Source organism: Nuphar pumila, chromosome 10 (genome assembly GCF_984573655.1).
Source record: "Nuphar pumila chromosome 10, dmNupPumi1.hap1.1, whole genome shotgun sequence".
Classification (NCBI taxonomy): Eukaryota; Viridiplantae; Streptophyta; class Magnoliopsida; order Nymphaeales; family Nymphaeaceae; genus Nuphar; species Nuphar pumila.
In genome coordinates this window covers 98,487,599-98,514,054 of record NC_143258.1, presented here as the reverse complement: position 1 = coordinate 98,514,054, position 26,456 = coordinate 98,487,599, and the positions used below count along the sequence as shown (strand labels likewise).

Sequence of the window (26,456 nt, the reverse complement as noted above, 5' to 3'; positions counted from 1 at the left end):
ATCCGATTTCAGAAAAACAAAATACCAATGTTCTCAGAATTACGAGGCGTATCTAACAACATACTTACCTGATTTTTACCTCCAAATTTTGCCTGAATTTAACATGAATTTTGCTCAAATTTAAAGGCTAAAAATGAAAATTTTCTCAAATATTATTCGTCTCAACTAGGTCTTGTAGGCCCTTGGCCATGCCCAGACCCAGTTGACGTCACCTATATTTGAGGATATTTTTCATGATTTCTATCAATCTCATAAAATACTTAGCCAAAATTTCACAGTTTTTGAATGTAAAAACCATAGAAAAACACACGATATTACAAAAATTGTTTTCTATGGAGGGAGATTTCAAAATATAGCTCATTTATTTCTTTTCTATAAATATTAGATTGTTCATGTAATATTCTATTATGTCTTTATGTGTTTGCTTGGCCATATTAATGTTGTAGGTCCAATATTATTATGGTTGGTTTCATTTCTTGGTCTTTCTTGTTCACGTGTCTCTTAAAAATGTTTTATAAGGATTCTTAATGGTTATTTTTAGTGTTTTCCTTTATTTGGGTGTTTAATACATATACATGTTAGAAATTCACATGTTATATATATATATATATATATATAAAGTATGTAAATGAAATTCATTTTTGTAATTCCCATTTTTATATTTTTCATTTTCTTTCTTTTTATTTTTTAGTCAATGTTAAAAGTCAATGTTTGACTATTTGACCAGCCATTGGGAGGTAACCCAATGGCTACTTGCTTTTCTCCCAATCTATAAATATTGGGTCATTACCCCATTGTAAATTGTAACTTTGTAGTGAGATTTATTCTCAATAAAGATCGGTATTTCATGTGTCTTGTGCCTTAGTGCATTTGATGATATTTATGCCTTAGTGCATTTAACGAGTGGATAATCTTGTCAAGTTCTTAGTAAACTTGATTATTTGTGAGATTCTTTACGATAGATAGATACATACATATATCTAGAGTGATGTGAACATGCTAATGGATTTTTTGGCCTTCTTTTGATTTATTTTTAAATTCTAACTGTACAAATGTGATCTAAGTACTTGATTTTATAGAGATCAGCTCGCATGAAGTGTTTGAATCCAACACATGGGTGGGTTATTATAAGGTTCAAAAAATCAACGATCGCAAATCATTATAAATTTTTTAGGCTTCACCTATTGCTTTTTCACCGAAAACACATTATCAGGGTGTCAATTTCTTGTAAATCCACCATGCTGAACGCATCTATGGGGTCAGAATCATAAAAAAACACAGGAAAGCCAAACAAACTCATTTAGCATGTGTAATTTAGATCACTATATATATATATATATTGTAATGATTATTCTTTTAGTTCTCTTTGTCTCTGTCTACAGGTTCTAAGAGGAGATATGGATTGAGCTAAGTTCCATTGAAGGTTTGAAGTTCTAATTATCCGGAAGCTCTTGAAGACCTTATTGTAAATGGTGGCATTCATGTTTTGTTTCTATCTATGTCTTGTTTTGCAAACTTTCGGTGGTTCACCGTAAGTTTGAGGGGGAGTGTTAATATGTATGTTAGGTTGTGGTCATACCTAAGTATGCTAAGTGTACTTATAGGTATTTATTTTCTATTTCTTTTTGTTTTATTTATCCTTGTATTCAAGGTATACCAAAGGTATACTTTTTGTATATTTAGTCTTCAATTTAGGTATGTTTTATGTGTATCTTTTAGGATTTAGGTTAAGTATGCTTAATTTATACTTTAAGTTAGATTAGTTTTTTTATTTATTTTTTGGTCATTATTAAAATGACAAATTATTTTATTTTTAAATTTTTTATTTTACGTTTTTTGGTCATTTTTTTGAATGACCAACTAACCATTGGCATTGGGATTTACTCTAACAGCATGTTTGACTAGCCATTGGGATTTTTGTATTTTTTATTTTCTGTTTTGTTGGTTATTTTTTTGAATGACCAACTAGTCATTAGGTGCCATCCTCTATATATTGCTCATTATTTTTGTGGTGCAATTGAGAGGATGTGTGTAAAAGTGAATGTGGGCATGAGTGTTTTTCAGTGAAGTTGTACTATAAATTTTGTATATTTTTATCATTAATAAATTTTTTTATTTTATTTTATTTCTTGGTGTCCTTGCAAATGTACAAATATGTTGTTCATTGTATTTGGCTAAATGATTTATTTTTATGCATTTAGTCCCTTTCGTTTTCAATTTGGCAGTGTCTTGGGTTCTATGCCACTTCGCGACATGCTCCTACCCATGTGTGCAATAACAAAACTATCTTGCATGTGTAAAATGGTGAAAATTCCCTTGTACACCTAACATTGTCATATGCACATTTGCCAATAATTTAACATGAACTTGTCAGAGTTTTTATCACCTATGAAATTATTATATTTTCCCATGAGATTCTAAAGTATCATCAATAATTAAAGCGCCAATAAGCACATTCCAAGTAAATAGAAATATTCACATGTAAAGATTGGTAGAATACAACATAGGAGTCAAGTTGCTTTAACAAAATTACCCCTTATATAATTTATATTTTTAGCTTGATCACCTTTTCACATACCTATCACAGATGTGTAAGGAGCTATTCTTTCATGGAAAATAGGATTGTAGTGGTCTGGATGTGCATAATAATCAGCCTATAGAAGAGTAAGATAGATTAGTATGATGCCACATCATATGTAGAAGCAGCAAGCTAAGTAATCAAAATAATCACGAGCAAAATGTCACTTGGAAATATTGGCAACTATAGAGAGAGTCAGCAACAGTTACAAGAGGTCAATAAGTCACATATTAACATGCTGAGGGAATCCATTCTTAAGATGGATATCAACTAAGAGAGTGGATGAGACAGATTACTTTGTCAAAGGATTTTGATGGGTCTTTGGTTGCAACAATGTCTTTACAGGTTACAACACAGCCATATAATTGGAAGCTTCTCTTTGATGCATGCGACTGTCGAGCAGTATTATCATCCTAAAAGAAAAACAATATGCAATGAGACTAGTTGAATATGGTCAATAAGACTGCTCATAAGATCATAAGAACAGACATAAATAAGGCAAAGGAAAAATTAACTTATACCACAAACAAAGAATAAGAGTACATCTTTACTCTTGCACCTCATAAACGTCTAGGTTATGTCTGATTTATTCATAAAATTATGATTGAAACACATAAAATCTCCCAACCTTCATAAGAAGACTGACAAAAACAAAATTCAGTACACTTCATTTCTCACAAATCTCAATGTCATAAAAAGAACCCTAAGCATTTCATATTATATGATTAATTATTTCATGGGCTTCATTATTGACTTTGGAAATGTACAAGAGCAAATCATTTGTCTGTCCATTTTCAAGTATATGCAAGCAGAGTCCTAGAATTACATTCACAATATATTCAATAATCTCAACTAATGCAACAAAGTTTTATTTCCTGAGTTTTCTTAATAGCTTACAATCAACAAGTACTAATGTTGCAGTGCAACAGAATTTTTATTTCCTGAAGTTTCTTACGAGGATAGAAATTTGTTGTTCATTAGCAAAAACATAGTTGCATGCCCCACTTCATATATCTTAGAATACGTTTCAAGTTTGGAGATTATGTCAGCATGGTGCGCTCCTCATACAAGACTTTTGACAGTGGATTAGTCTTGACATCCTGGTACAGCACTGGACTAAGCAAATTTCAGAGACATTCAAATCATCTACTGGATTTTTAAGCATCATATAAAGCCATTTGGTCATGTTGATTCACAACTTCCCTTGAAGAAAGCGAGTAGATTCAATATGTAACAAAATAAGCACCAAACTCTGCAACAATAATCTATAAAATTAAATTTAAATACTAATTAAAATACTGTACCAACCCATTTTCACAATGCATTCCCTAAATGGGCACCACAGGTAGAGATAAGATTCCTAATGGAGCATACATACGATTAGTGTTGTGTGCATTTTTTATCATTCTGCTAAAAGCTTCTGCATTTCTTTCTGCCACCTGTAGTGTTCACTATTAGTCTTCCTAGGAAGGCTGTTAAGATTGTGTATCTAATATATGTATGTGCATTATCTATATCTATATGTATATATTAATACATATATATAAACCGAAATACCCATCGAGGGGTATTTCGGTCATTTTACTTTGTAATAGTCGTCAGCCCATTAGGGGCTGACTGTGTTTTTTATTTTTTTGTTTTTATTTTTTAGCTTTTCTCTGTACATAACACGGACAGCTCCAACTAGCTGTTGGAATGTGACCGTTGGGCTGCCCCCTTCTCCCTTTCTCTTGTTATGAATAGGGGTTCTCCCCTTTTATCTCATCAATGTTTTCTCAAGCATTTGTAATACAAAGAGCATTTATTTCTTCTCTCTTGACCCTTGTGTGGGTGATATGCATTGACCCATTAGTGGTCTATTGTGGTGTGGTTGTGTTCTTGTAAGCTCATAAGAGGCACTTGGTTGCTCTTGTTCTTGTTTCATTACATGGTATTAGAGCTTTGATACCTTTTGGTTTGTGACTCATTTGAAAAGACCAAGAGGAGGTTTGTGACATTGATGGAGCATCGGTTTGTGAGATCGTTGTATTGGGAAGCACACCATCAAAGTTTTTCTTCAACAGCATTCTTGTTGTCTTCTCATCTCATCTCTTCTCTCTCTTTCTTTTTATCTCTCATTATTGTAAGACGAAATAGAAGTAGTCGTCTCCATTTCTGTAAGACTCAACGATACTAACTATGTGATGTGGGCATCCATAGTGAGACATAAAATATGGAAAAAGGGTCTATGGGGTTTGATTGATGGCACCGAAAGAGAACCTAAACTTATACTCTCTAAAATAGAAAATGAAAAGGAAGTTAGGTGCCCAAGAAGGTCACACTAGTGTAGCATTCTTTTCCACACATCCTATAAAGTGTACCAGAAGTAGTTTTGCATAAAATATGTTTCTTTTGAAAAAGACCATTTACTGATAGTACACCTTATTGAAAATCTTTGGGATATTACCATTGTTAAAAATGCTTGATCATTCTCTTCAGAATAATTAGGGCATCAAAACTTACTCATCACTTCATTACTTTGAGTATATTATATGAAGTAAAGAACATCTCAACAAAAATACCCCTAAAACGTGCAAGTAATAACAGAACTATGCAATATAGGAGTAAAAAGAGACAGAGATAAGAATACTTAGTGTTAAAACCTATAACTTCATTGCCTTGGCTATATTACATGAAGTAAAGAATAAAAATACCCTAGAAATACAAGTAATAACAAAAATAGGCTATAAGCATAAACAGACAAATTTGCTCCTAATCAAAAATGTTAATGACTACAAATTTGCTCCTAATCAAAAATGTTAATGACTACAAATTTGCTCCTATACAAAAATGTTAATGGCTACAGTTTCAGCAAAGGTTGCCAAGAAGGAAATGGAAAAGGGAAACGAGGTCTGTCAGGTGCATGTGAAACAAGAAATGGGGAAAAATGACTGGGACATGAATGGGAAACATTTAAGAAGAAAAGCCTTAATAACACAATACAATAAAATCAAACATGAGAAATTTGTAGCCTACAAAAGGGAAGCACGTTTCCCAAAAAAAGAAAATGTGTTTCCCTTAATTGCAAGATAAAGTTATATCGATCAACTTTATCTGGGGCGGGGGCGGGGGCGGGAAGTCACTGGGTACCCCAGGAGACTTTCTCCTAAAAAATACAGGAAGAAAAACCTCCCAACAATAAAAAGCAAGGAGTTTTTTCTTCCCTGTTTGATAGGGTGTGTGGGCCCCACACAATAACCAAAAGTTTCACTATCAAACGCCCCCTTAAGGTGCGCAACATGTTTTCCACAGTATGGGAAACACATTTCTCATAATTTTTTAGTGTTTCTCAAACATTTCACAAATGTAGTTTTAACTGTCGGTTTCCCAAGTAATGTGTTTCCCATCCTCCTAGAGCATTTCCGGTAACCCGGGTTCTAATATTTTGAACTATCAAAATGTCCTGATTAATTATGCAAGGAAGACAAAGCTTTGAAACTATGAAAGATCCACTAACAGACAGACATTCTCTAGAATAAAGGTTCGTATTGTTCTCTGCCACATCCCTCTCTCAATGGAAACTTGACTGATTGACTTTTCAAAATACACATCCTCACAACAAATAACCCTGTACCGAAGATCGCATGTATGAATTTCTCACGTTTCCCATTTTTTAAATCAATACATCCATCATTCATGAATCCAAGGATAAACAAAAAGATCCATCTGAAGTTCCCTAAATAGGAAGGTATTACACTAGATGGCATGTCATACTATAATTGACAGGTGTGAGAAGAATATGAAATAGAACTTTTTCTAAATTAACAAGAGAAGATAAAAATAACAAAGAAAATTTACATACACAATTACCATTTTAAAAAGCTCTGGAAGCTTTGAAGGATCCACAAATGTGTGAGGCAACAGATTAAAAATTTCCTGTGCACCTTGAGAAACTAAAATGTAGCAAAATATATTAAATATGTAAGAGATAATGTCGCATGTTAAAACAATACCAAATCATGATCTGATCACTAAAATTTTGAACAGTAATGGTGGTAAAAAAATTAAAAATATACGGTGATAAAGTTGTGAATCGACAACAAACAGATTTCAAAGAAGTCATGAACTATTAAGAACTGAAACAATCTCTTCTAATAGCACCACTGTACTTTCTAACCATTAATAAGGAATCTTATGATAAAGCATTCTGCACATATAAAGCATTATATTGTTCATTAGGAAAGCTCTGCTGGATCACAGAGAACAGTAGAAAAGATGAGAAATTATAATATTTAATAGTTATGAGAAAATGGACTTCTTGGGATTCTTCATAAAGACTTCTATCTCTTCTTTAGACTTGAAATAAAATCCAACAGGCTAAATTCTATTCACATTTTTTTCTGCTGAATGAAAACAAAAGATTTAGAAAATACAAATAACTCATGATTGTCCTATGACTGTCCAGACGCTGATGATGATGGATAGAAGAATCCAGATTATGCACCACATTATTGGTTGTACGGTTTCCTGATGGGGGACTGTGCTAATCAATAGTCCATAGTATCAAGAAATTCAAGGTAAGAATATCCATTTACCTACTCTAGTACAAAACTACAGTTTCAAACAATATTTCCCATCATTAAATTTCTGTGTTTTCCACACTATGTCACCTGGGTACGGGTACGGATATGGAGGGTACGACACAGCAATTTCAAAAAATGTGGGTATGAAGACACAGCTATATATATACATATATTTATTAAATATCACATAAATACAAAATAAATTCAAAATAAACTGAATATAATCTGAATATATATGCTATATCTAAAGTATATATTATATACTGAAAATATGAAGTTATAAACTGAAAATATAATTATAAATTATAAATTGAATACAAACTTGTATGTACGGAGGGTAAAATGCCGTGTCGGGGCATTGACACTGGTACGGAGGGAAAAATGGAGTGTCTGGGTGCCATAGTTTCCATATCTACCATCAAGAAACTTGACTTACAGAAATGCAAACACAATCACACAAACAAAACAGGTTGTGTGGTTCAGTTCTAATGAACCTACATCCACGGTAAAGTCCTTTCACACACCTTTCTATTATTCAATCATGAATAAATACAATTTTCATCTCAATTGTAGGCATGAATTCAGGTTTGCCTTATCCACACGTCCTCTCATTTTTATCTGTCAACATTTTGAGCTTATCCTACCACTTTGAGAGATCTCATATGGTTTCTCATCTGATTTTCTTAGCTGCAGGATATCACATGGTTTTTTATTTTGCTTGCTTAGATACAGCTTTCCATCTCGATTGAATTCATTGATATCACATGGTTTCTGATTTTGTTTGCTTAGCTGCAGCTTTCCTTCTTGATTGAATTCATTGATATCATGCTGCAACACCTTTGGCAACCTTACTAATGGTAACTTGTTTGTCACAATGATCTGGATTGGGACCCACTTAATGAGGTCCATTGTCAATTTCTTGAGATACAACTCCTTGTGTGTTAAATACCAAACTTAGTTTGAACCTATGAAAAGCTTTCTAGCAAAACACAATGAAAAAAATAAAAGATCACTTTGTTCCTTCCTATGAAGTTCAAATATATAGCATGGTACAAAATTATTCCTGGTTCTTCCTATATAACGGAATCAACAAATGGTCGCTAGGGTAAAAAAAAAGTCATCCATAATCCACTTACGTTAAGTAGGAAAAACATAATTTTCTACAAACAATATCTTTTACACTTCTCAGTTCTTACCATTTCCAGAACCTGTGAAAACAAAGATTATAGGAGTAATCCCAGAGGGAAGTCCAAATGTTGAAATTTCTTCACCCACAGCAATAACTGCAGCCTTTGCAGCAGATAAGGTAGGATAAGTATAAGACGCTCCAAGAGAAAGGAAAGGTGTCGAATATCCAAGATTCAGATATCCTGAAAACAACAAAGAAGTTGTCAAACACTTGACAGAGTAGAGATTTGAAAACTCATAACATGAAGTAGTCTGCATTTCATTTCCTTGAAAACAACTGTCTGCATTTGGTTCCTATATTTAAGCTGTTGTCAGATGCCGAAATTCATCCCCACTGCTTCTTTTGGTACTCCATATTTTGGGAATTATCTATCTTTATGATCAGAGTGCACCACCTTCACCGAAACCAGATCTCAAAATTTATAAAGGACAAAAATATGAACTATGATATTAGTAGAAATCTGGTTATTTCCAAGGAAACTCAATATCTATTACTATGCTGGGCTCGTTCTTTATAAAGCTGGAGAGTACTGATACGTGTTCTAATCACTTGTATGCATAATATAATCAGAAAAAAAAATCTTGTCAGCAATGAAGAATTGTTACTTATACTCACTTTTTCCAAGTCCACTTAAAAAGTCTACCATTCCAGCTCTTCCAGCATACTTTCCAAACGCCAACAACCTTTTCCCATTGTCTCCCACAATAAGCTCATAATCAAATAGTGTAGCCCGCTCTGCAAGAATCTGCATATCAAGAAATCCGCAAGGTTGTTTTGAGTTCAATTTAACACACATGAAAAACAATATCAAATAAAATGATTGGTAATAGTCCAAAGATACACCTTGTCTAACATGGGCATATTTTCTATCTGAGCTTTGTGTGTATGGGAAAAAAATGCATATGCTCTATCAGGTAAAATTGTCTCCATCTGCAAGAAATGAAAGAAAGGATGATGCCAATTTGTTCTCATTAGATCTGTAGCACCTCAAAGCATGCTTTGCATTAACACCTTCGGTTGCTTGATACCCAATATGAGACCACATTCTGACAGATCATCTGATATTTCACAACCAACATCCTCATATTGTGCATCATGGTAGATGCGCTTTGTGGATGGTTGTACAATTATGCGACTGACTCCACTTTTAGCTGTGCCACCATGTAGAAGCCGAGCACAATGTGATGGATTAAGAGGAGCTCTCCTTTCCCATATGTTACAAGACTCAGACAGTATTCCAACCACTCCATTTCCAATCATACTTCACCCTACGCAACAAGGATGTATTATCTGGAAATAGGTCAAAGAAAATTCAGAAAATAGACAGTATTCTTGGTGACATCCAGTTACATCCATGTAGTCACAATAAAACCAATGCTTTGTAGCTGAAGAAATAATTTAGAGAATTTCCTTAGTGATCAACATAAATAGTTTTGTCATTTGCTATCCTATTTTACAACCACAAAAATATACCAAAGTCAATGCAAGAGCTGAAACTAAAATATCTATCTTATGGATGAAGCTTGTCATAAGTATCTTTAAGAAGGATCCAATTCCAAGAATTCTACACTTATTGGAACTTACTATGCTGAGATATAACCAAGCTGACACAAATATTACGGTTTCCAAATCAAGCATTCAGTAAAATATCCACAATTGGGTGTTATACTGCAAAAGTCACAGCCACTAGACATCTGATCAAGATATAATGGCAAATGAAAAAGACTCTTCAACAATTTAAAGACTCAAACAGACTATATCACCTGAAGCATCTATTGCCTATCAGCCAGCTTTATCTGTGTCATTTTGCTCAAATCAACATCGCTCTTCCCGTGGAACATAAATTTTTTCAGAAATAATTCATAGCAAATTGTTGCACAATTTTTTTTAATATACTCCATAATATGGAAAAGACTTCATGCAGAGATAGTTTCATGAGAACTACACAGTTTCTGTGGTTCTCTAATTCAAGTTTGCACCTTTGAACAACTGGAAGAAAACATCATCATCCATTACCCATGCACGAAAAAGTACAAATTCATAGCCAGACAGAAGCAAGCAACATGCATAACTAAAACATGGTCCATCTCTTTTAACTTGGGACTAGTTTTGTACACAAAAGAGATATCAGTAGTCACGAGCTGTTTATTATAATGGTAGAGCATTGTTGGATCCCCATATATCTTGTGCATCAAACCAGTAAATGGGCTTGGGCCCACATTTCAATGAAGAAAAAACAATCACATATAACTACTAAATGTTGCAAACTCTTAAATTATCTCAGTGTTCTCTATTTTAAACTACCAAGAAGATCAACACTCCCAACAACTCCTCAGTTGAATGCAAAATATTCATTGGCATGAATTTTTAAAAGTAGATTGCAAGCAGGTTGTCATTTCACAAGTAAAACTGGCACCCTTATGAAAACCATGTAAAGGATCCAGCGTGGCCAGAAAAACAAACAAAAGCCTTTAAGGTAACCAGTGAGAAGGATTAGAAAGAACTGCACATCATATAGGAAAGCCGGATAAACTTTGATGGTTTGACCAACAGATGAATGCAAAATAGAACTTAACCATCCTAACGGTACTAATAGTTGTATAACAAAACAGGAAGAACTTGAGGAGTTAAATCAAGTTGTCCATGGAGCTTCCTAATCTGTCCATAAAACTAATCATTACCCTTACATCCCGCAATAACATTATTTAAGCCAGCTTTTTTTTTAAACAATAACTTTTCCATTTAAAAATTCTGTAAAAACTTTATTGATTGATGTGCTATCAAACACTTATAATGCATGGATCATGCTATAACACTGACATAATCTGAACACATTATGTTTTAATAAATTTTAAATATTTTTTATTACATTTTAATAAAAAATACATTTTATATATTAAAACATCGAAAACTATGTCACATGGACGGAAATGCAGATGTGCTTAGTACGATACAACAATTCTCGAAAGTTAGGACACGAGACATGGCTGTACACACATATGTATATGCATGTGTGTGTGTGTGTATAAAACAGAAATTCTAAATCACCATAATTTGGAGCACAAATAATGAAACTAAGTCAGAATTGAATTATAATGTAATCCATGACAAACTTTCAAAGAAAAAAGTAACTCCAGTGAAGTAAATAAGATCATAAAAGGAAATAGATGAAGTTAACGGCCCAACATTGACAACCTTTGAAGCTGGTTTGACTGTGTCAATGAAGTGCCTTGGAGTGTCCATAAAGTGTCAAGTGTCATGTCATGTTGGCACGGGATATGCATGCTAAGTGAAGTGTTTATGACATAAATAAAAAAATAAATTGTTATTAGCTAAAAATTAAAAATTTATGTCTTTGTGTCCTATTCTTCAAAAAAAAATCTAACTCACGTGTCTAACTCGCATCGATCAGCAAACAAAAATAGAGAGTAAAGAAATCATCAAAGTAATATTGTTGAAAAGAAAAAGAACTTTTAAATGAATATAAAATCTGCAAATGCTTCCGGAAGGCATATAATGCAGGCCTTTTTTATTCATGGAACTAAAAGAGAACTGTATGGAACCAAACTTCACTATGCCCCATTGCATCCATTCTCAAATAAAAGACAATAAGAGAGGGACATTCTTAGTTAATGTGCTTGACCCATCTTTTCCGGAATATGTGTAATAACCACATTTTTTTATTATTAATGGGAAATTCTTTTAATACGTAAATGGTTTGATTTGGGCCTGGGATCCGAGTTCCGGATCCAGGATCCATATATACGTATAACCTCATATACATATAGACCTATTGAATATATATATATATATATCAAATTTTAAAATACAAAATATATATATTATGAAACGGTATTTCAGACCCGAAATTGGATTCGTATGGGTCCAAATCGTGGACCCTAATAAGCATCGGATCTGTGGCAAGTTCGCGAGTCTTGGACCCGGACCCATTGGGGTTAATACCCGCAGCGCAGGGGTTAGGGTTTTAAAAAAACCTTTCTTTTCCCCCTGTGCCGCAGCTGTGCTCCCCTATCCTTTTTGCGAAAACAGAAAACCCCTTTGGGGGTTTCCCTTTTCGGCTCCCCGATTCTCGTTAAAGGCACGGTGGGGAGGCACCCATTGCCTGTGCCTTCCTCCTCCTCCCCTCCCTGTGCTCATCTCCTTGTCTCTTGCTCTCGGCGTGCGAGAGAACCCCTACATCCTCGCGACCGCCATCGCCGGTGCCGGCGACCTCGAAGGTACACACCCTCTCCCTCTATCTTCTCCTTCTTCTCTCATTCGGAAAGGGCTTGGACCCTTGCCGATCGTGATATTTGTCCTGCAGGGGGTCCCGCCCCTGCCGCTCGGTTTCGTTGATGGCAGGGCGAGGCCTTGCCTATGGCTGGCTGCCACCTAAGCCTTTCGACAGGCAGGGCAAAGCCCTGCCTCCCTCTCTCTCAGCCCGTGTTTGACGGAGGGTCGGCAAGAGGCTGACGACCCTGTCGCGCCCTCCATCGCTCCTTGTCCCCCCCTCTCTTTTTGTGGTCGCCGAAAAGTCGACAGGAGGCCGGCGGCCCCCTGCCGCACCTTTTTCCCCCTTCTTTGAGTTGTCGGAAGGCTGGCAGCCACTGCCATGCTCTTCCTCCCACTTCGTCATTTTTGTTAGGCAATTTCGAGGTCCATCTGCAGGGGCCAAGGCCCCTGTTGTTCGTCTTGTTCAGGCAGGGGCCGAGGCCCCCTGCCATTCGATGTCTGACAGGCAGGGGCCTCGGCTCCTATCGTCCGCTACTGTCAGGCATGGGCCTTGGCCCCTGCCGTCAATTTAGTTTTGTCAAGCAGGTGCCTCAGCCCCTGCCATTCGAGGTTTGTCAGGCAGGGGCCTTAGTTCATTGTTCTCCGATAAGCAGGGGCCTTAGGCCCCCGCCACTCGTCAGATTCGGTATGACAGGGGCCTCGGCCCCTGCCGCTCTTACTCTCCGTCGGCAGGGCAAGCCCTGCCACTGCCCCCTTCTTAGGGTTACCAGTAGTATGGCGGACAAGGGCTACGCCCCTGTCCCATCGCTTACTATTGTTAGGCGGACCGGGGTTGTACCCATGTCCCTTTCTATTCTTTAGTATGGCTACAACCTTATAAGTTTTCACACTTCCGCATATTTGCGCAACAGAGCACACTCGCCCCTGCATCGATTTTGAGGTACGAGTTCTTTCTTTTGGATTGAGTGAGAAATCGAATGCCGATTTGACTTTCCATGCAATATTTGGTGTGAATCCACGATTAAAGAGTGAATCCATATGTTCACTTTATGATATATGGATGAAGATCCATGGATCCTCTTTCATATGTGTGTTATCTTTTATTCTTTTCACATTTTCAAAAGAGAAAATTTTTGTACCTTCTACAACAACAAACAACAACAACTACGCCTTCATCCCAAAACAATTGGGGTCGGCGATATGAACCAACAAAGAAAATCATTATGGGTCTTCCACATGAATCCTTCTCCTCCATTCATTTCTATCTAATGCCATGTCCTCGATGAGGTTCAAAGCATTCATATCCTTTCTTATCACCTCCATCCATGTCTTCCTAGGCCTACCCCGACCTCTTTTAACTAATATATTTTCCTATTTCTCCATCCTTCTAACTGGAGCATCATTAGGCCTTCGTCGAATATGTCCAAACCACCGTAAACGATTCTCTCTCATCTTATTTTCAATGGGTGCAACGCCTATCTTCTTACGTATCTCCTCGTTCTGAATCTTATCTTTTATTGTATTTCCACACATCCATCTCAGCATACGCATCTCAGCTACACTCATTTTTTTAATATGATGTCTCTTGGCAGCCCAACATTCCGTACTATATAGTAAAGCGGGCCTAATAGTCGTCTTATAAAACTTTCCCTTCAACCGCAATGGCATTCTACGATCGCACAACACTCCAGTTGCACTCTTCTATTTCATCCACCCAACCTTTATCCTATGATTTACATATCCATCAATTTCTCCATACTTTTGAATGATAGATCCCAAATATTTGAAAGAATCATCCACCGGTATTTCGTGCTCACCAAGCTTCACTACACTCCCATCACTACTTCGTTGCTTACTAAATCGACATTCCATGTATTCTGTCTTACTCTTACTCAACTTAAAACCTCTTGCTTCCAATGTCTGTCTCCATAATTCTAACTTAGCATTAACCCCAGCTCTAGACTCATCAATCAAAACAATATCATCAGCAAACAACGCACACCACGGCATATTTTCTTGAATTGATCTTGTAAGCTCATCCATCACTATAGCAAATAGGAAAGGGCTTAAAGCAAATCCTTGATGTAACCCAACCGTTATAGGAAAATTGGTTGTCACCCCTCCACAAGTGCGGACATTGGTTACTACTCCTTCATACATATCTTTAATTATACTAATGTACTTGAGAGAAACACCTTTCTTCATCATTGTCCACCAGAGAACGTCCCTAGGTACTCTATCGTAAGCCTTCTCCAAATCAATAAAAACCATATGCAAATCTTTGTTCCTCTTTCTATTTCTCTCAATAAGTTGTCTAAGAAGATGTATAGCTTCCATAGTTGATCTTCCAGGCATAAAACCAAATTGATTCTCCGATATCATGACAATCTTCCTCAACCTAGACTCAATCACCCTCTCCCAAAGTTTCATAGTATGACTCATGAGTTTTATACCATGATAGTTTGTGCAATCTTGTATATCACCCTTATTCTTATATAGAGGCACCAAAGTACTCTTCCTCCACTCATTAGGCATCTTATTTGTCCACCAAATCTTATTAAAAAGATTTGTCAACCATTGTTAAAAATTTTGTACCTTCTAAAACAAAAATTTTAGTAATAGTAGAAGTGTTTTCTTTTAATGTTTTTTTTGATAAATATTGGATCCCATGACTGATATAGATAATGGACTGTCGTGTGCATATATTCCTTTAACGTTCTCAAATGTATCTATATGCATATAAGGTTGTAATGAAACAAGGTACAATAGAACAATAGGGAAACAAACACAATGCCAACAAAGGGCTTTAATAAACTCACTTAAAGTTGGTCACTAATGGACCAAATACAATCTCAAAAGAGATAAAAATACCAAACAACACAAGAGGCATACAAGCCTATAAGATGGGAAAAAACTCTAGAGAAAACCCTCAAATGCTTCTAAAAGCATTGAGGAATAACAAGGGAGTGAGGCTCTATTTATAGAGCCTCACTCCAACACATGGGAGGCAGTCCAGCTCTTTGGACTGCCTTCCAACAATCATTATTATGACTGTTGGGTGGCAGTCCAACGTCTAGTTGGACTGCTGCCCAACAGTCATATTTTGACTGTTGTGCATAACAATCATATTTTGACTGTTGTGCACAACAGTCATATTTTTGATTGTTGTGCCCAACAATCATATTTTGACTGTTGTGCCTAAGCTGTATGACAGTTTATTTATTTATTATAATGTTAAATTACATTTCAGTCCCTAGTGGACTGTAATATATGATAAAAGACAAAAATACCCTTATTGGGTATTTGGATACAATTTTATTTTTAACACTCCTCCTCAAACTTATGGGGAAATCACCGAAAGTTTGCTAAGAAGATACAAAAATTGAGGTAGTGGAAGAGCTTTGGTGAAGAAGTCTGCAATCTGAAATTCGGACTGGACATATGGCAATGTAATGGTCCCCTTCAAATATTCTTCGCGAACATAGTGACAATCCATCTCAATGTGTTTTGTTCGCTCGTGAAATGTGTGATTGCTGGCTATATAGATGGCACTTTTATTATCACAGCATAGCTTTGAAGGTTCTGAGACATCAACACCCATATCGGAAAGTAGTGCTCTCATCCACACAACTTCAGTGGTTGTGGTAGCCATTGCCCTGTACTCAGCTTCCGTAGAGGATAAAGACACTTTCTGTTGTTTTTTGCATCGCCAAGAAATGAGAGAATCACCTAAAAATATACAAAAGTCAGTAGTTGAGTGACGGTTATTGGGATCTCCTCCCCAGTCAGAATCAGTGTAAGAAATAAGACTTAAAGATGAGAAAGAGGATAAGAATAGTCCTTTAGATATAGTTTTCTTGATATATTGAACTATTCTTAATACTGCACTCATGTGGACGGTTGTGGGCGCATGTTGAAATTGACTTGCAGAATATACGGCATGCGCAATATTTGGCCTTGTAATGGACAGGTACATCAACGATCCAATAAGTTGTCGATAAGGGGTTGGATCATCTAATAATACTCCATCTTCAGCTCGCATTTTCGCATTTATTACTTCAGGAGTATCAGCATATTTTGTGTCCGTGATTCCTTAACGCTCAACAATATCAGCTGCAAACTTGATTTGAGATAAAATATATCCTCTTGGTGAGTAGGCTACTTCAATTCCTAAAAAGTATCTCAAAAAACCAAGATCAGTCATATCAAAAGATTTTTTAAGCAAAATTTTAATATCTTCAATTTTCGTTTGATCATTCCCTGTGATGATCATATCATCAACATACAAAAGAAGAATGATCAATGAGGTACCTGTAGATCTCACAAAAAGAGCAGTGTCAGTGTAACAAAATTTAAATCCAAGTTTTAATATCGTACCACTGAACCGATCATACCATGCTTTAGGGGCTTGTTTAAGCCCGTATAGGGCTTTTTGAAGACGAAGGACCATGCCTTTTTTAATAGACAGACCAGGGGGAGGATCCATATATATTTCTTCATTTAAGTTTTCGTTCAAAAATGCATTTTTAACATCTAACTGATATATCGGTCATTTTTGAATGGATGCTATAGCAACTAGAGTTCTAACTGTAGTCATACGAGCTACTGGGGTAAAGGTTTCTTCATAATCTATACCATATTCTTGAGAATATCCTTTTGCAACAAGTCTTGCTTTATATCTCTCAAGAGACCCGTCACTTTTTGTTTTAATTTTAAACACCCATCTACACCCTATTGTCTTCTTTCCGATAGGAAGAGGTTGAATTGCCCAAGTGTGAGCCTTGTGTAATGCATCTAATTCAATTTTCATGGCTTCAACCCATTCGTTTATATTTTTGGCCTCGTTATAGTTGGATGGTTCATGATAGGAATGAATGGCTAGAAGACATGCCATGTAGTTTGGTAAGAAGGATTCATATGAGACAAACCTACTTGGAGGCCTATGTGTTCGTTCTGACCTTCTAACACTAGTTTCTTCAGTATTTGTTAATTGATTATATCTGTCAAGGGCACATGGATGCTCCCCAGTATTTCGTCTAGAGTATTGAAGAAGATCTTGAGATGGTTCACTACTTGAGTCATTAATAGACTCGAAGGTTTCAATATCATTATTAATACCTTTATTGGGTAACAAATCAAATAAGAAAGCATACTTGGATTCTTTTTTAGGAACTTCAAAATCAAATCCACTGTCATTTTCTAGAAAGGTAACATTTCTAGAAACATAGAGTTTATCATTTGTTTTATCATAACATCGATATCATTTTTTATTATCAGCATAACCAAGAAAGACGCATTTTATGGCTTTAGGAGAGAGTTTGCTATATTTTTCAAGAAGCACGAAGCATTTACAACCAAATACCCTTAGCCTTTTTAAATCAGGAGAAATTTTAAAGAGTTTTTCAATAGGAGACTTGTTTTCCAAAGTTTGAGAAGGCATTCTATTTATCAGATAGACTACGGTTAGGGCAGCTTCAGCCCAAAATTGCTTTGGAATTTCTTTTGAAATAAGTAGGGTTCTAGTAGTTTCAATGATATGACGATGTTTTCTTTCAGAAATCTCATTTTGTTGAGGTATCCTAGGGCATGATTTTTGATGCACAATTCCATGATTTTTTAGATATAATTGAAATTCATTTGAAAGAAACTCTCCCCAAGAGTCGGAGCGGAAGACTTTAATATTTGTTTTAAATTGATTTTTAACTAGATTATGAAAGTTTTTAAAACATGAAAAAACTTCGGATTTGAGTTTTAGAAAGTAAATTCAAGTATGTCTACTAAAATCATCTATAAATGTAACATAGTATGAATAACCACCTTTTGACATAACAGGGGCGGGACCCCACACATCCGAATGCACTAATTCAAAAATTTTATGTGTCACAGAGGTTCTAGACCCAAAAGGTATCATTTGCATTTTTCCAAGTATACAATCTTCACATACAAAATTTTTCCAAAAATGGAAAAAGAGATAATTTGGATATACTTGGGTGTCCTAATCTTTTATGCCTAAGATCTATATTAATGTCTTTGACATGATTACAAAACGAGTATTTTGGTAAACACAGGAAATCCATGTAGTAAAGGTCTCCTCGTCTATGGCCTTGCCTAATCAGCTTCCCTGACTGGAGATCCTGCACCCAACACGCCTTATATTAGAAGAATACTTTACAACCATAGTCAACAATTTGAGAGACCGAAAAAAAATTCAAATCCAGTTTGGGAATGACTCTTACTTTTGGAACAAAGATTTTTTTTGAAATATCATCAAGGTTTCCTAAGCTTTTGACTTTTAAAGAGGTACCATCGGCAGTTGACACACATGAAAAATATGATTTAGTGCAATAAGATAATAGAGACTCATTATGAGTCATGTGGAAAGAAGCACCTGAGTCTAGAATCCAAGAGGTCTTACCTGGAGGAGACGAGGAAGAGATGGCAGCTCCGGATGTAGAAGGTGCAGCCTTAAGAAGTTGTGAGACGGCTTCTGCTATTTGAGCAAGATTTAATTCATTGAAGCTGCCCCCTTTTCTTGATTCTTGAGGTTCTTCACTTAAGGCGGCCACCTTTTTAAATTTAGGACATTCTGGCCTTATATGTCCGGGTTCCGTACAATGATGACAAATAATTTTTCCTTTGTATCCTCCTCCATTGTGTTCTTCTCCATTGAACTTCTTCTCAAAGTGAGGTGGTTTATATTTTTCACAAAAATTTTGGGCCTTGCCATGGCAAGGACCTCATCATTAGACTTGTGCATTCCAAATCTTGTCTCTTCTTGACAAATTTGAGCAAGGGCCTCACTTATAGAAGGAGAAGTGGTCCTATGAAGTAAGGAAGATCTTACTTGCTCAAATTTCGGTCGAAGGCCATAAAGAAAGGAGAAAAGATTTTCTCTTTCGATTTGGGTCATTCTCATATCAATAGCCGAACCTTCCCATTTTGGTTCCAACATGGCTAATTCATCCCAAATAGGAGATAAAATACCATAAAAATCTCTTACACTTTTATCTCCTTGTTTTGAATTACGTACCTTATCTTGGAGATAATAAAGTCTAGCCATATCCTTGTGGATAAAAGTACTTCTTAGAAAGCTCCATGCGTCACATGCCTTCTTGAATTTGATGATATTGGTGGCGATCTTGAACTCCATGGTATTCATAAACCATGAGAGTATTTGTGCATTGCTTGCCTCCCAATCTTCCAATTTATTTTGGAATTCTTCTAAGGCTTTTTCTTTTTCTTCTTCGGACAAGGCTTTGACTTGATCTCCTTCTCTTCTAGTCAATTTGAGTTGTGGTTCACTAGTAGAACCACTAACAAAACCCCACAAATTTTTTCCTTTGATATGATTTTCCATAGTCGTCACCCACATCAAGTAGTTGTTTTCATTGAGTTTGTAGGTGATGACGGTGGCGAACTCTCTTTCTCCCATAATGAATACTTGAGTTTAGACTAGAGAAGATAGGGAATGATCAATGATCGAAGAACACTTCCTTCACGAGATTCTCCTTCTTTCAAGAACCTCGCTCTGATACCATGTAATGAAACAAGGTACAATAGAACAATAGGGAAACAAACACAATGCCAACAAAGGGCTTTAATAAACTCACTTAAAGTTGGTCACTAATGGACCAAATACAATCTCAAAAGAGATAAAAATACCAAACAACACAAGAGGCATACAAGCCTATAAGATGGGAAAAAACTCTAGAGAAAACCCTCAAATGCTTCTAAAAGCATTGAGGAATAACAAGGGAGTGAGGCTCTATTTATAGAGCCTCACTCCAACACATGAGAGGCAGTCCAGCTCTTTGGACTGCCTTCCATTGGGTGGCAGTCCAACGTCTAGTTGGACTGCTGCCCAACAGTCATATTTTTTACTGTTGTGAACAACAGCCATAAATATGATTGTTGTGCCTAAGCTGTATGACAGTTTATTTATTTATTATAATGTTAAATTACATTTCAGTCCTTAGTGGACTGTACTATATGATAAAAGACAAAAATACCCTTATTGGGTATTTGGATACAATTTTATTTTTAACAAAGGTGAGACACAGGTTTCATGTAGCTTCATTCATTGTTTCTTGTAGTACAGCATGTTTTATCACTTGTCAACCCTGTCTCTCACTCACACGGCCAAAAGGGGTTACTATGTCCTCACATGAGGGCATTGAAGATATTGTTGATATTAAATCAACCAGGAGGTTTCCGTATATGCAATATGATAGGCAGTAGCTGGATACACCTTATAAAGATCCAGCTTACAAAGACCTCCAGAATAATTATATCCCGAATTTCCAGAGACCACTTTTGAGAAAGCATACTCCTGGAAGGGTCTCTTTAAGTGGAAGAAATAGTTTTGAGGAAAGTCATCTTCAAATCGGAGAAATGTCTAGCTACTCAGATGGTCCTATGTCATTGAATGAAGCTCTAACTGAGGGACTGAGTCTTAGTTTCAATTGGTCAGTAAGGATTTCTGCTTTTAATTTTATCCACAGTTTAGTACAGCAAGGTCCTAAAGAAATGCAAGAAGTTACCCAGAATTTTGAGAAAAACTATGAAGCTATTTTTTCAGCACTTAGATGACCCACATCATAAAGTAGCTCAAGCAACTTTTACAACACTGACTGAGATGATTCCAGCGTTCAGAAAACCTTTTGAAAGTATTCTTGAGAGGATCTTGCCTCATGTTTTCTCATGGTTAATAGATTTAAAGGAGCTTGTTGGGCAGTCTTGTTCAACAACCTCGGAAATAGTTGGTAACACATATGGTATAGATTCATTGCTTCCTGCTTTTCTTCGTTCACTGGATGAGCAGCGGTCACCAAAAGCCAAAATTGCCGTAATTGAATTTGCTATTAATTCCTTCAATGCACATGCAACAAATCCTGATGGTTCTAGTGGTGGTGGATTGTTGAAATTGCGGTTTGTTAAGTTGGCACCTCTGGTTAATGGCAAGAACTTGAAGCTTAAAGAGACAGTTATAGCTGGTAGTATATCAGTTTATACCCATTTTGATTCTGCTGCTGTCTTAAATTTTATTATTGGCTTATCTGTGGAGGAACAAAATGCAATGAGGAGAGCACTAAAGCAGTACACTCCTCGGATAGAGGTAGATCTTATGAACTTTCTACAAAGTAAGAAAGAGCGTTCACAATCAAAATCATTCTATGACCAGTCAGATATTGTTGGAACATCTTCTGAGGAAGGTTATGTGGGGAACAACAGAGAAAATTTGTAGTTGTGGGGCTGTTAGCTAGCCCTAACAGCGTGCACACAGGCCCGGGCTGGGCCTGTGTATGGGCCTGTTTGGGTATGTTCAGGCCTGGGTTCAGTCCAGACAAACTCAGCCGACATGTTTGGAAACCCAGCCTACTGAGTTGGCTGGGTGTGGATGGGTCATGTATCTCAAAAAAAAATTTGTGTTATATGTGTTATGTTTCTGTTTTGGGATGAAGGCGTAGTTGTTGTTGTTGTTGTTATGTGTTATATTTCTCTCAAGCCTAATGGGATTTGATGTACAGGCTGTTGTTCATACAATGAACATAAAATTTGTGTTATATGCATATGATTAGTTTTGTTGCTCAATGGATTTCACATTTTGACACGACTGCTTTCCTACCTTATGCATGTTGTTAGTGCCTACTTGAGCTTGTATGACGATCTATCAAGCATGCAAACTTCCAGATTTTCTCACTCATGACATGTTCAGCCATAAAGAATGACTCTGAACACATGCCTAGACTGTTTATGACTTGCATGTTCTTGGTGTTACTGTATAGTTGTTCTCTATGCTAGTGCACACGTGAAAGTAAGATGTTTTACATGAAGACAACGATAGGAATGCTCATATGTTAAATTAAATGGGTTCGCAAATGAAAGCTTGCATGAGACATGAACATGTGAATTTATGTATGCATTTGCCGTGAATAAATGTATTGACTGAAGTCAGGCAATTGACATAAATGTGAATCAAATAAAAGCATATGATGAATACAAAATTGTAAACTCATGCACATGCATAGGTTTATTATTATTTCATGCACATCTCTAAATTGACATTCATGATTGTGCATCGAAAGGCATGTGATATGAACAGAATGCATTGGCATGTTCCTTAAGATTTTTGCATATGAATGAATGGATGGTCTAAATGAATCATCACAGGAGAGCCTTGAGCTTTGTTTGCTCTTTCTTTAATTGTTTAAATGCATCGCAAAAATCATATTTATTTTTATTGCACTATATTGCATTGTTCTATGTGTTTCTACGAGCAGGAGTCTCGTGATGGATCTCGCAGGGGTAGATGCGAGCTTTTGCCTTGTTTTTATATGCTGAATTGCATAACTCAATAATTTACTTTTAAATAAAAAGATAATGATTAAGAACAGTGTAATATACTTTCTTGGATCTCCCATATGGAGAATGGGATCTTAGAGTTCCGGTCTTAGGGAGACTGTGAGGATACAAAAACTCGGTATGCTTTATTTGTCTCCTGAACCCGATATGGAGGTTTTTTCTCTTAGCCATGGTTTTAGGGAGAGTCCGCCAGTTTACCTGGAGTGGTGTGTTTGACACAACTGTAATTTTGGTACCAAAGAAGTGAGACTTGTGGGCGTGGGGTGTCTCTGGTGTCCCCGACATTAGATGTGGAGGTCTAATGTTTCGATGGATGGTGATGTTTCCTAATATCGGTCGAGGGCAAAGTTTGGAACCTAATAATAAAATACAAATTGTATGTTAAGCTACCCTGGGAACCTAACTTGACCTCGAGGCTTGTATCTGTTTGGTGTATCCGTGGGCAACAGTAATTAAAAAGAGAAACTTAAATTACATGCATTTAATAGGGCATGCATATAGAAAAAGAAAACTTTAAGAAAAGATAATAAAATGTTCATGCATTGCATATAAATCATGCATATTTCTGCTATGCAGTAGAACATGCATATTGTACTTGTTCCTTTAATTATTACATGATAGTGAATGCATGATGTTTAATTTCTAATGCATACTAAATGTCTTGCATATTTAAATTGTGATCCCTGATATTGCTTAATGTTCTCTTCTGCTTAGAAATCATTCCTTGTTGCATGAAGGCATAATTGAAATTATGAAGTTGTCATAATTGCTTTCCTCTAAATGATTGTATGAAATCTTATTTGTTTTCGTTATGCTCACTTGTTTCATTAGAAGTACCTGTGCTCAAGACTTCGGTTCTGACACCCTACTTCTATAGTTTTTGGCAGCCGCAGGCGATCAGTGAAGCGACTGGCTCTTGGGAGAGTTACAAGTGCCACATTCCTGCTAGACGATTCACAGAGGGACAGTGTGGCTCATTTTTTGTTATTTACTTTTATGTCATTTAAATAACTCTGATATGTCTCTTACAATTATTGCTTAAACATTCTTTCTTTCAAATAAATGAATAATGGTTTGGTTTGGTATGAATGATAAGTATAAGCTCTATTGTGGTGGATGGTTATCCAATTGTGAGTGGAACTGTAAAGGCCCCGGATCTCTGGGAATATTTTCGCAACTTGTCTTAAAAAAAATATATGTATTTTCAAGGGATATGAGTCGGGGTCGTTACAATATGGGCTTCATTTAAGTTGACATAAGAAAACATAAGGACTCCAGAGAACAAGCTTCCAATTCTTTGGACAAAACACATTACAAATTTTTTTCCTCAAACAAACTTAAAATCTGACATGAAAGTACCCCGGCAAACTATTTAAAGCGGAAAAACAACAGAAAAAATCACACATACTTGTCCATCCGTGACTCGATTGCTAAGGACCGACGCATTTCACATATCCTTCACGAAACTCATGAAAATATAAATACTGAATGAACAATCTAGATTTACTGCACTCATCATTGTTAAAAATATTACATAAACTAAATAATGGGAAAAAGTAATGCAGCGTCTCATGTAAGTAACCTCTACAAGCACAGAGCCACGGACAACTAACATCTTCTGATAGCGACTTTGGAAATTTTCAGTTTGGAAAAACTAAAAAATTAAAATAATGCTGAAATCACATATATCACTCACATTCTCTACACAACTAAAGAGTAGATTTTGACTTCCTAAAATTCAACCAAAAAAAAGTGGAAAGCTCCATTTGCTTCTGAAATAACCAAACCGAAAATTAAAATTAAGATAGAGTACAATTAAAACATGATTAAAAAAACGCAAACTTTTGCAGGAAAAGACAATAATAAGCTCCAAAAAATAAAATCTTTGATAAATAACTCAAATTCCCTCAACGATCCAAACAATTTCCACAACTCCTTGACATGAAAATCCAAAAATATACCACATAAAAACCGCAAAAAAAACGAACTAATTTTAACGAAAACGTGATACATTAAGGTAAATCACTAACCAAAATCAGATAAAACCCCTTATTTTTACTGTAAATGGGAGTAATTATACGAATAACCAATATTATCACTGTAAAACTAATTCGATTTACAACAGCTCAACAAAACACGATCCAACTTCGGATTCAAGCTATTTCGCTCGTTGTCAAGCGAAAATAACGTGAATTTCGATGCGCATGACTGAAACGGAACAAGAGACTCTCACCTTCTCCACGAATCAAAACCTAAAGAAATCCTTCGCCTTCCTCAAACTTCTTGCATAAAATCGGAATTTACAGGACGAAAAAAATCACGGAAATCGCGTTTACATAGAAAAGGAAAGAAAACGTTCGACTTTCATCGGTTAACGGGACGACGGAGATCCCGTGAAATTGCTGAATTTAACGACGAACGGAACGTACCTTGAAAATCGCTGCTCGCAGGAAATTGCACGGAACGACGAGAAGGAGTTATAGCGTCGCCGGTTTGAACGTATCCGCAGCGTGGCGCTTGTAAATGTGAAAGAAGAAGAAGTAGCCAAAGAAATACGAAATGCGCGGAGCCCGACGTCACTCGCTGGAGTTACTAAAGAGTGTCTCCTTGAGATTACTTTTTTGCCCTTACTATTTTCAGTGAGCCACAGGAGTGTCCCGCTGCTCGGATTACGGTCAGAATGATCAGAACCGAACCGGGTCCGAATGTTCGGCATTGGGTTCCCTTGCTGAAGTTAATCCGATGTGTGATGAATTGGATATGGATTCGAGGTCATATGGCCATACCTGTTATGAAAAAAAAAACTTGGCTGAAAACATTTATTCTCATTTTCTTGCTTTTTTTTTTTGCGATTCTAGCATTTGCATGTGTTTTAAAATATATATGTGATTTTTGACTCGATAAAAACTTGTTTCCGTTAATGTATCACGTTTTTAAACAAGCCTTTTTTGTCAAGGGGTTGTATCACGTGATAAAAAAATGTAAATTAAGGTCAGAGAGAGAGAGTAGCTCCCAAATCATTTATATAATATAGTTGTCTGTGTGTTTTTAGCTTGATTCAAACCTTTGGATATGAATTCCATAATTTATTTAGTAGAAACATATATTAAATTAATAATTTTGATGTTTAAATGTGTTTTGGAGCACTAAAATATTCAACAGTTCACATTGCATGAAAATTTTGATTACATGAAAATCAATGAATTTTGTTAAATTGGCTTCAATTCCAAGCATAGTTTTTAGTGAATAAGCAATGTTAAACACATCTCATTAATATACAGGGAAGGGAGGACCGCCCAACAAAAGCAGGGTCCAAAATCTACACTCAATGATGATCGAATGACTATCCTTTTCCAATGTTTGACGATCAGACCTCATATATTTGTTCTCTATAATTTATTTAGTAAGAAATATGCTTTACAGAAACACTTTAAGACATATAGGCATGTTTTTTGAAAAGTGAAAAATCAACTACTCACAATGCATTTAAAACTTTACAATATAAATTATCATGGGCAGTTGTTTTTTAGTG

At 36.0% G+C, this 26,456-nt stretch overlaps 1 protein-coding gene across 2 annotated transcripts in view; it reads right to left on the bottom strand.

The window, feature by feature from the left end:
• The window catches only part of LOC149827537 (lysine-ketoglutarate reductase/saccharopine dehydrogenase bifunctional enzyme), a 118,724-nt gene extending 93,237 nt beyond the window's left edge, over positions 1-25,487 (bottom strand). For both annotated transcript variants that reach the window (XR_016434912.1, XM_090019446.1), the window contains exons 1-8: positions 25,354-25,487; positions 9,341-9,619; positions 9,173-9,259; positions 8,945-9,074; positions 8,337-8,510; positions 6,428-6,510; positions 2,875-2,991; positions 2,579-2,654 (exon numbers count right to left, since the gene is read on the bottom strand). Coding sequence is in view for 1 of the 2 variants with exons in the window: in XM_090019446.1 (XP_089875572.1) it covers positions 2,579-2,654; positions 2,875-2,991; positions 6,428-6,510; positions 8,337-8,510; positions 8,945-9,074; positions 9,173-9,259; positions 9,341-9,589 (916 nt within the window). In the remaining variant the exon portion in view is untranslated. The remainder of the gene's footprint in view (positions 1-2,578; positions 2,655-2,874; positions 2,992-6,427; positions 6,511-8,336; positions 8,511-8,944; positions 9,075-9,172; positions 9,260-9,340; positions 9,620-25,353) is intronic.
• Between the last annotated feature and the right edge of the window lie 969 nt (positions 25,488-26,456).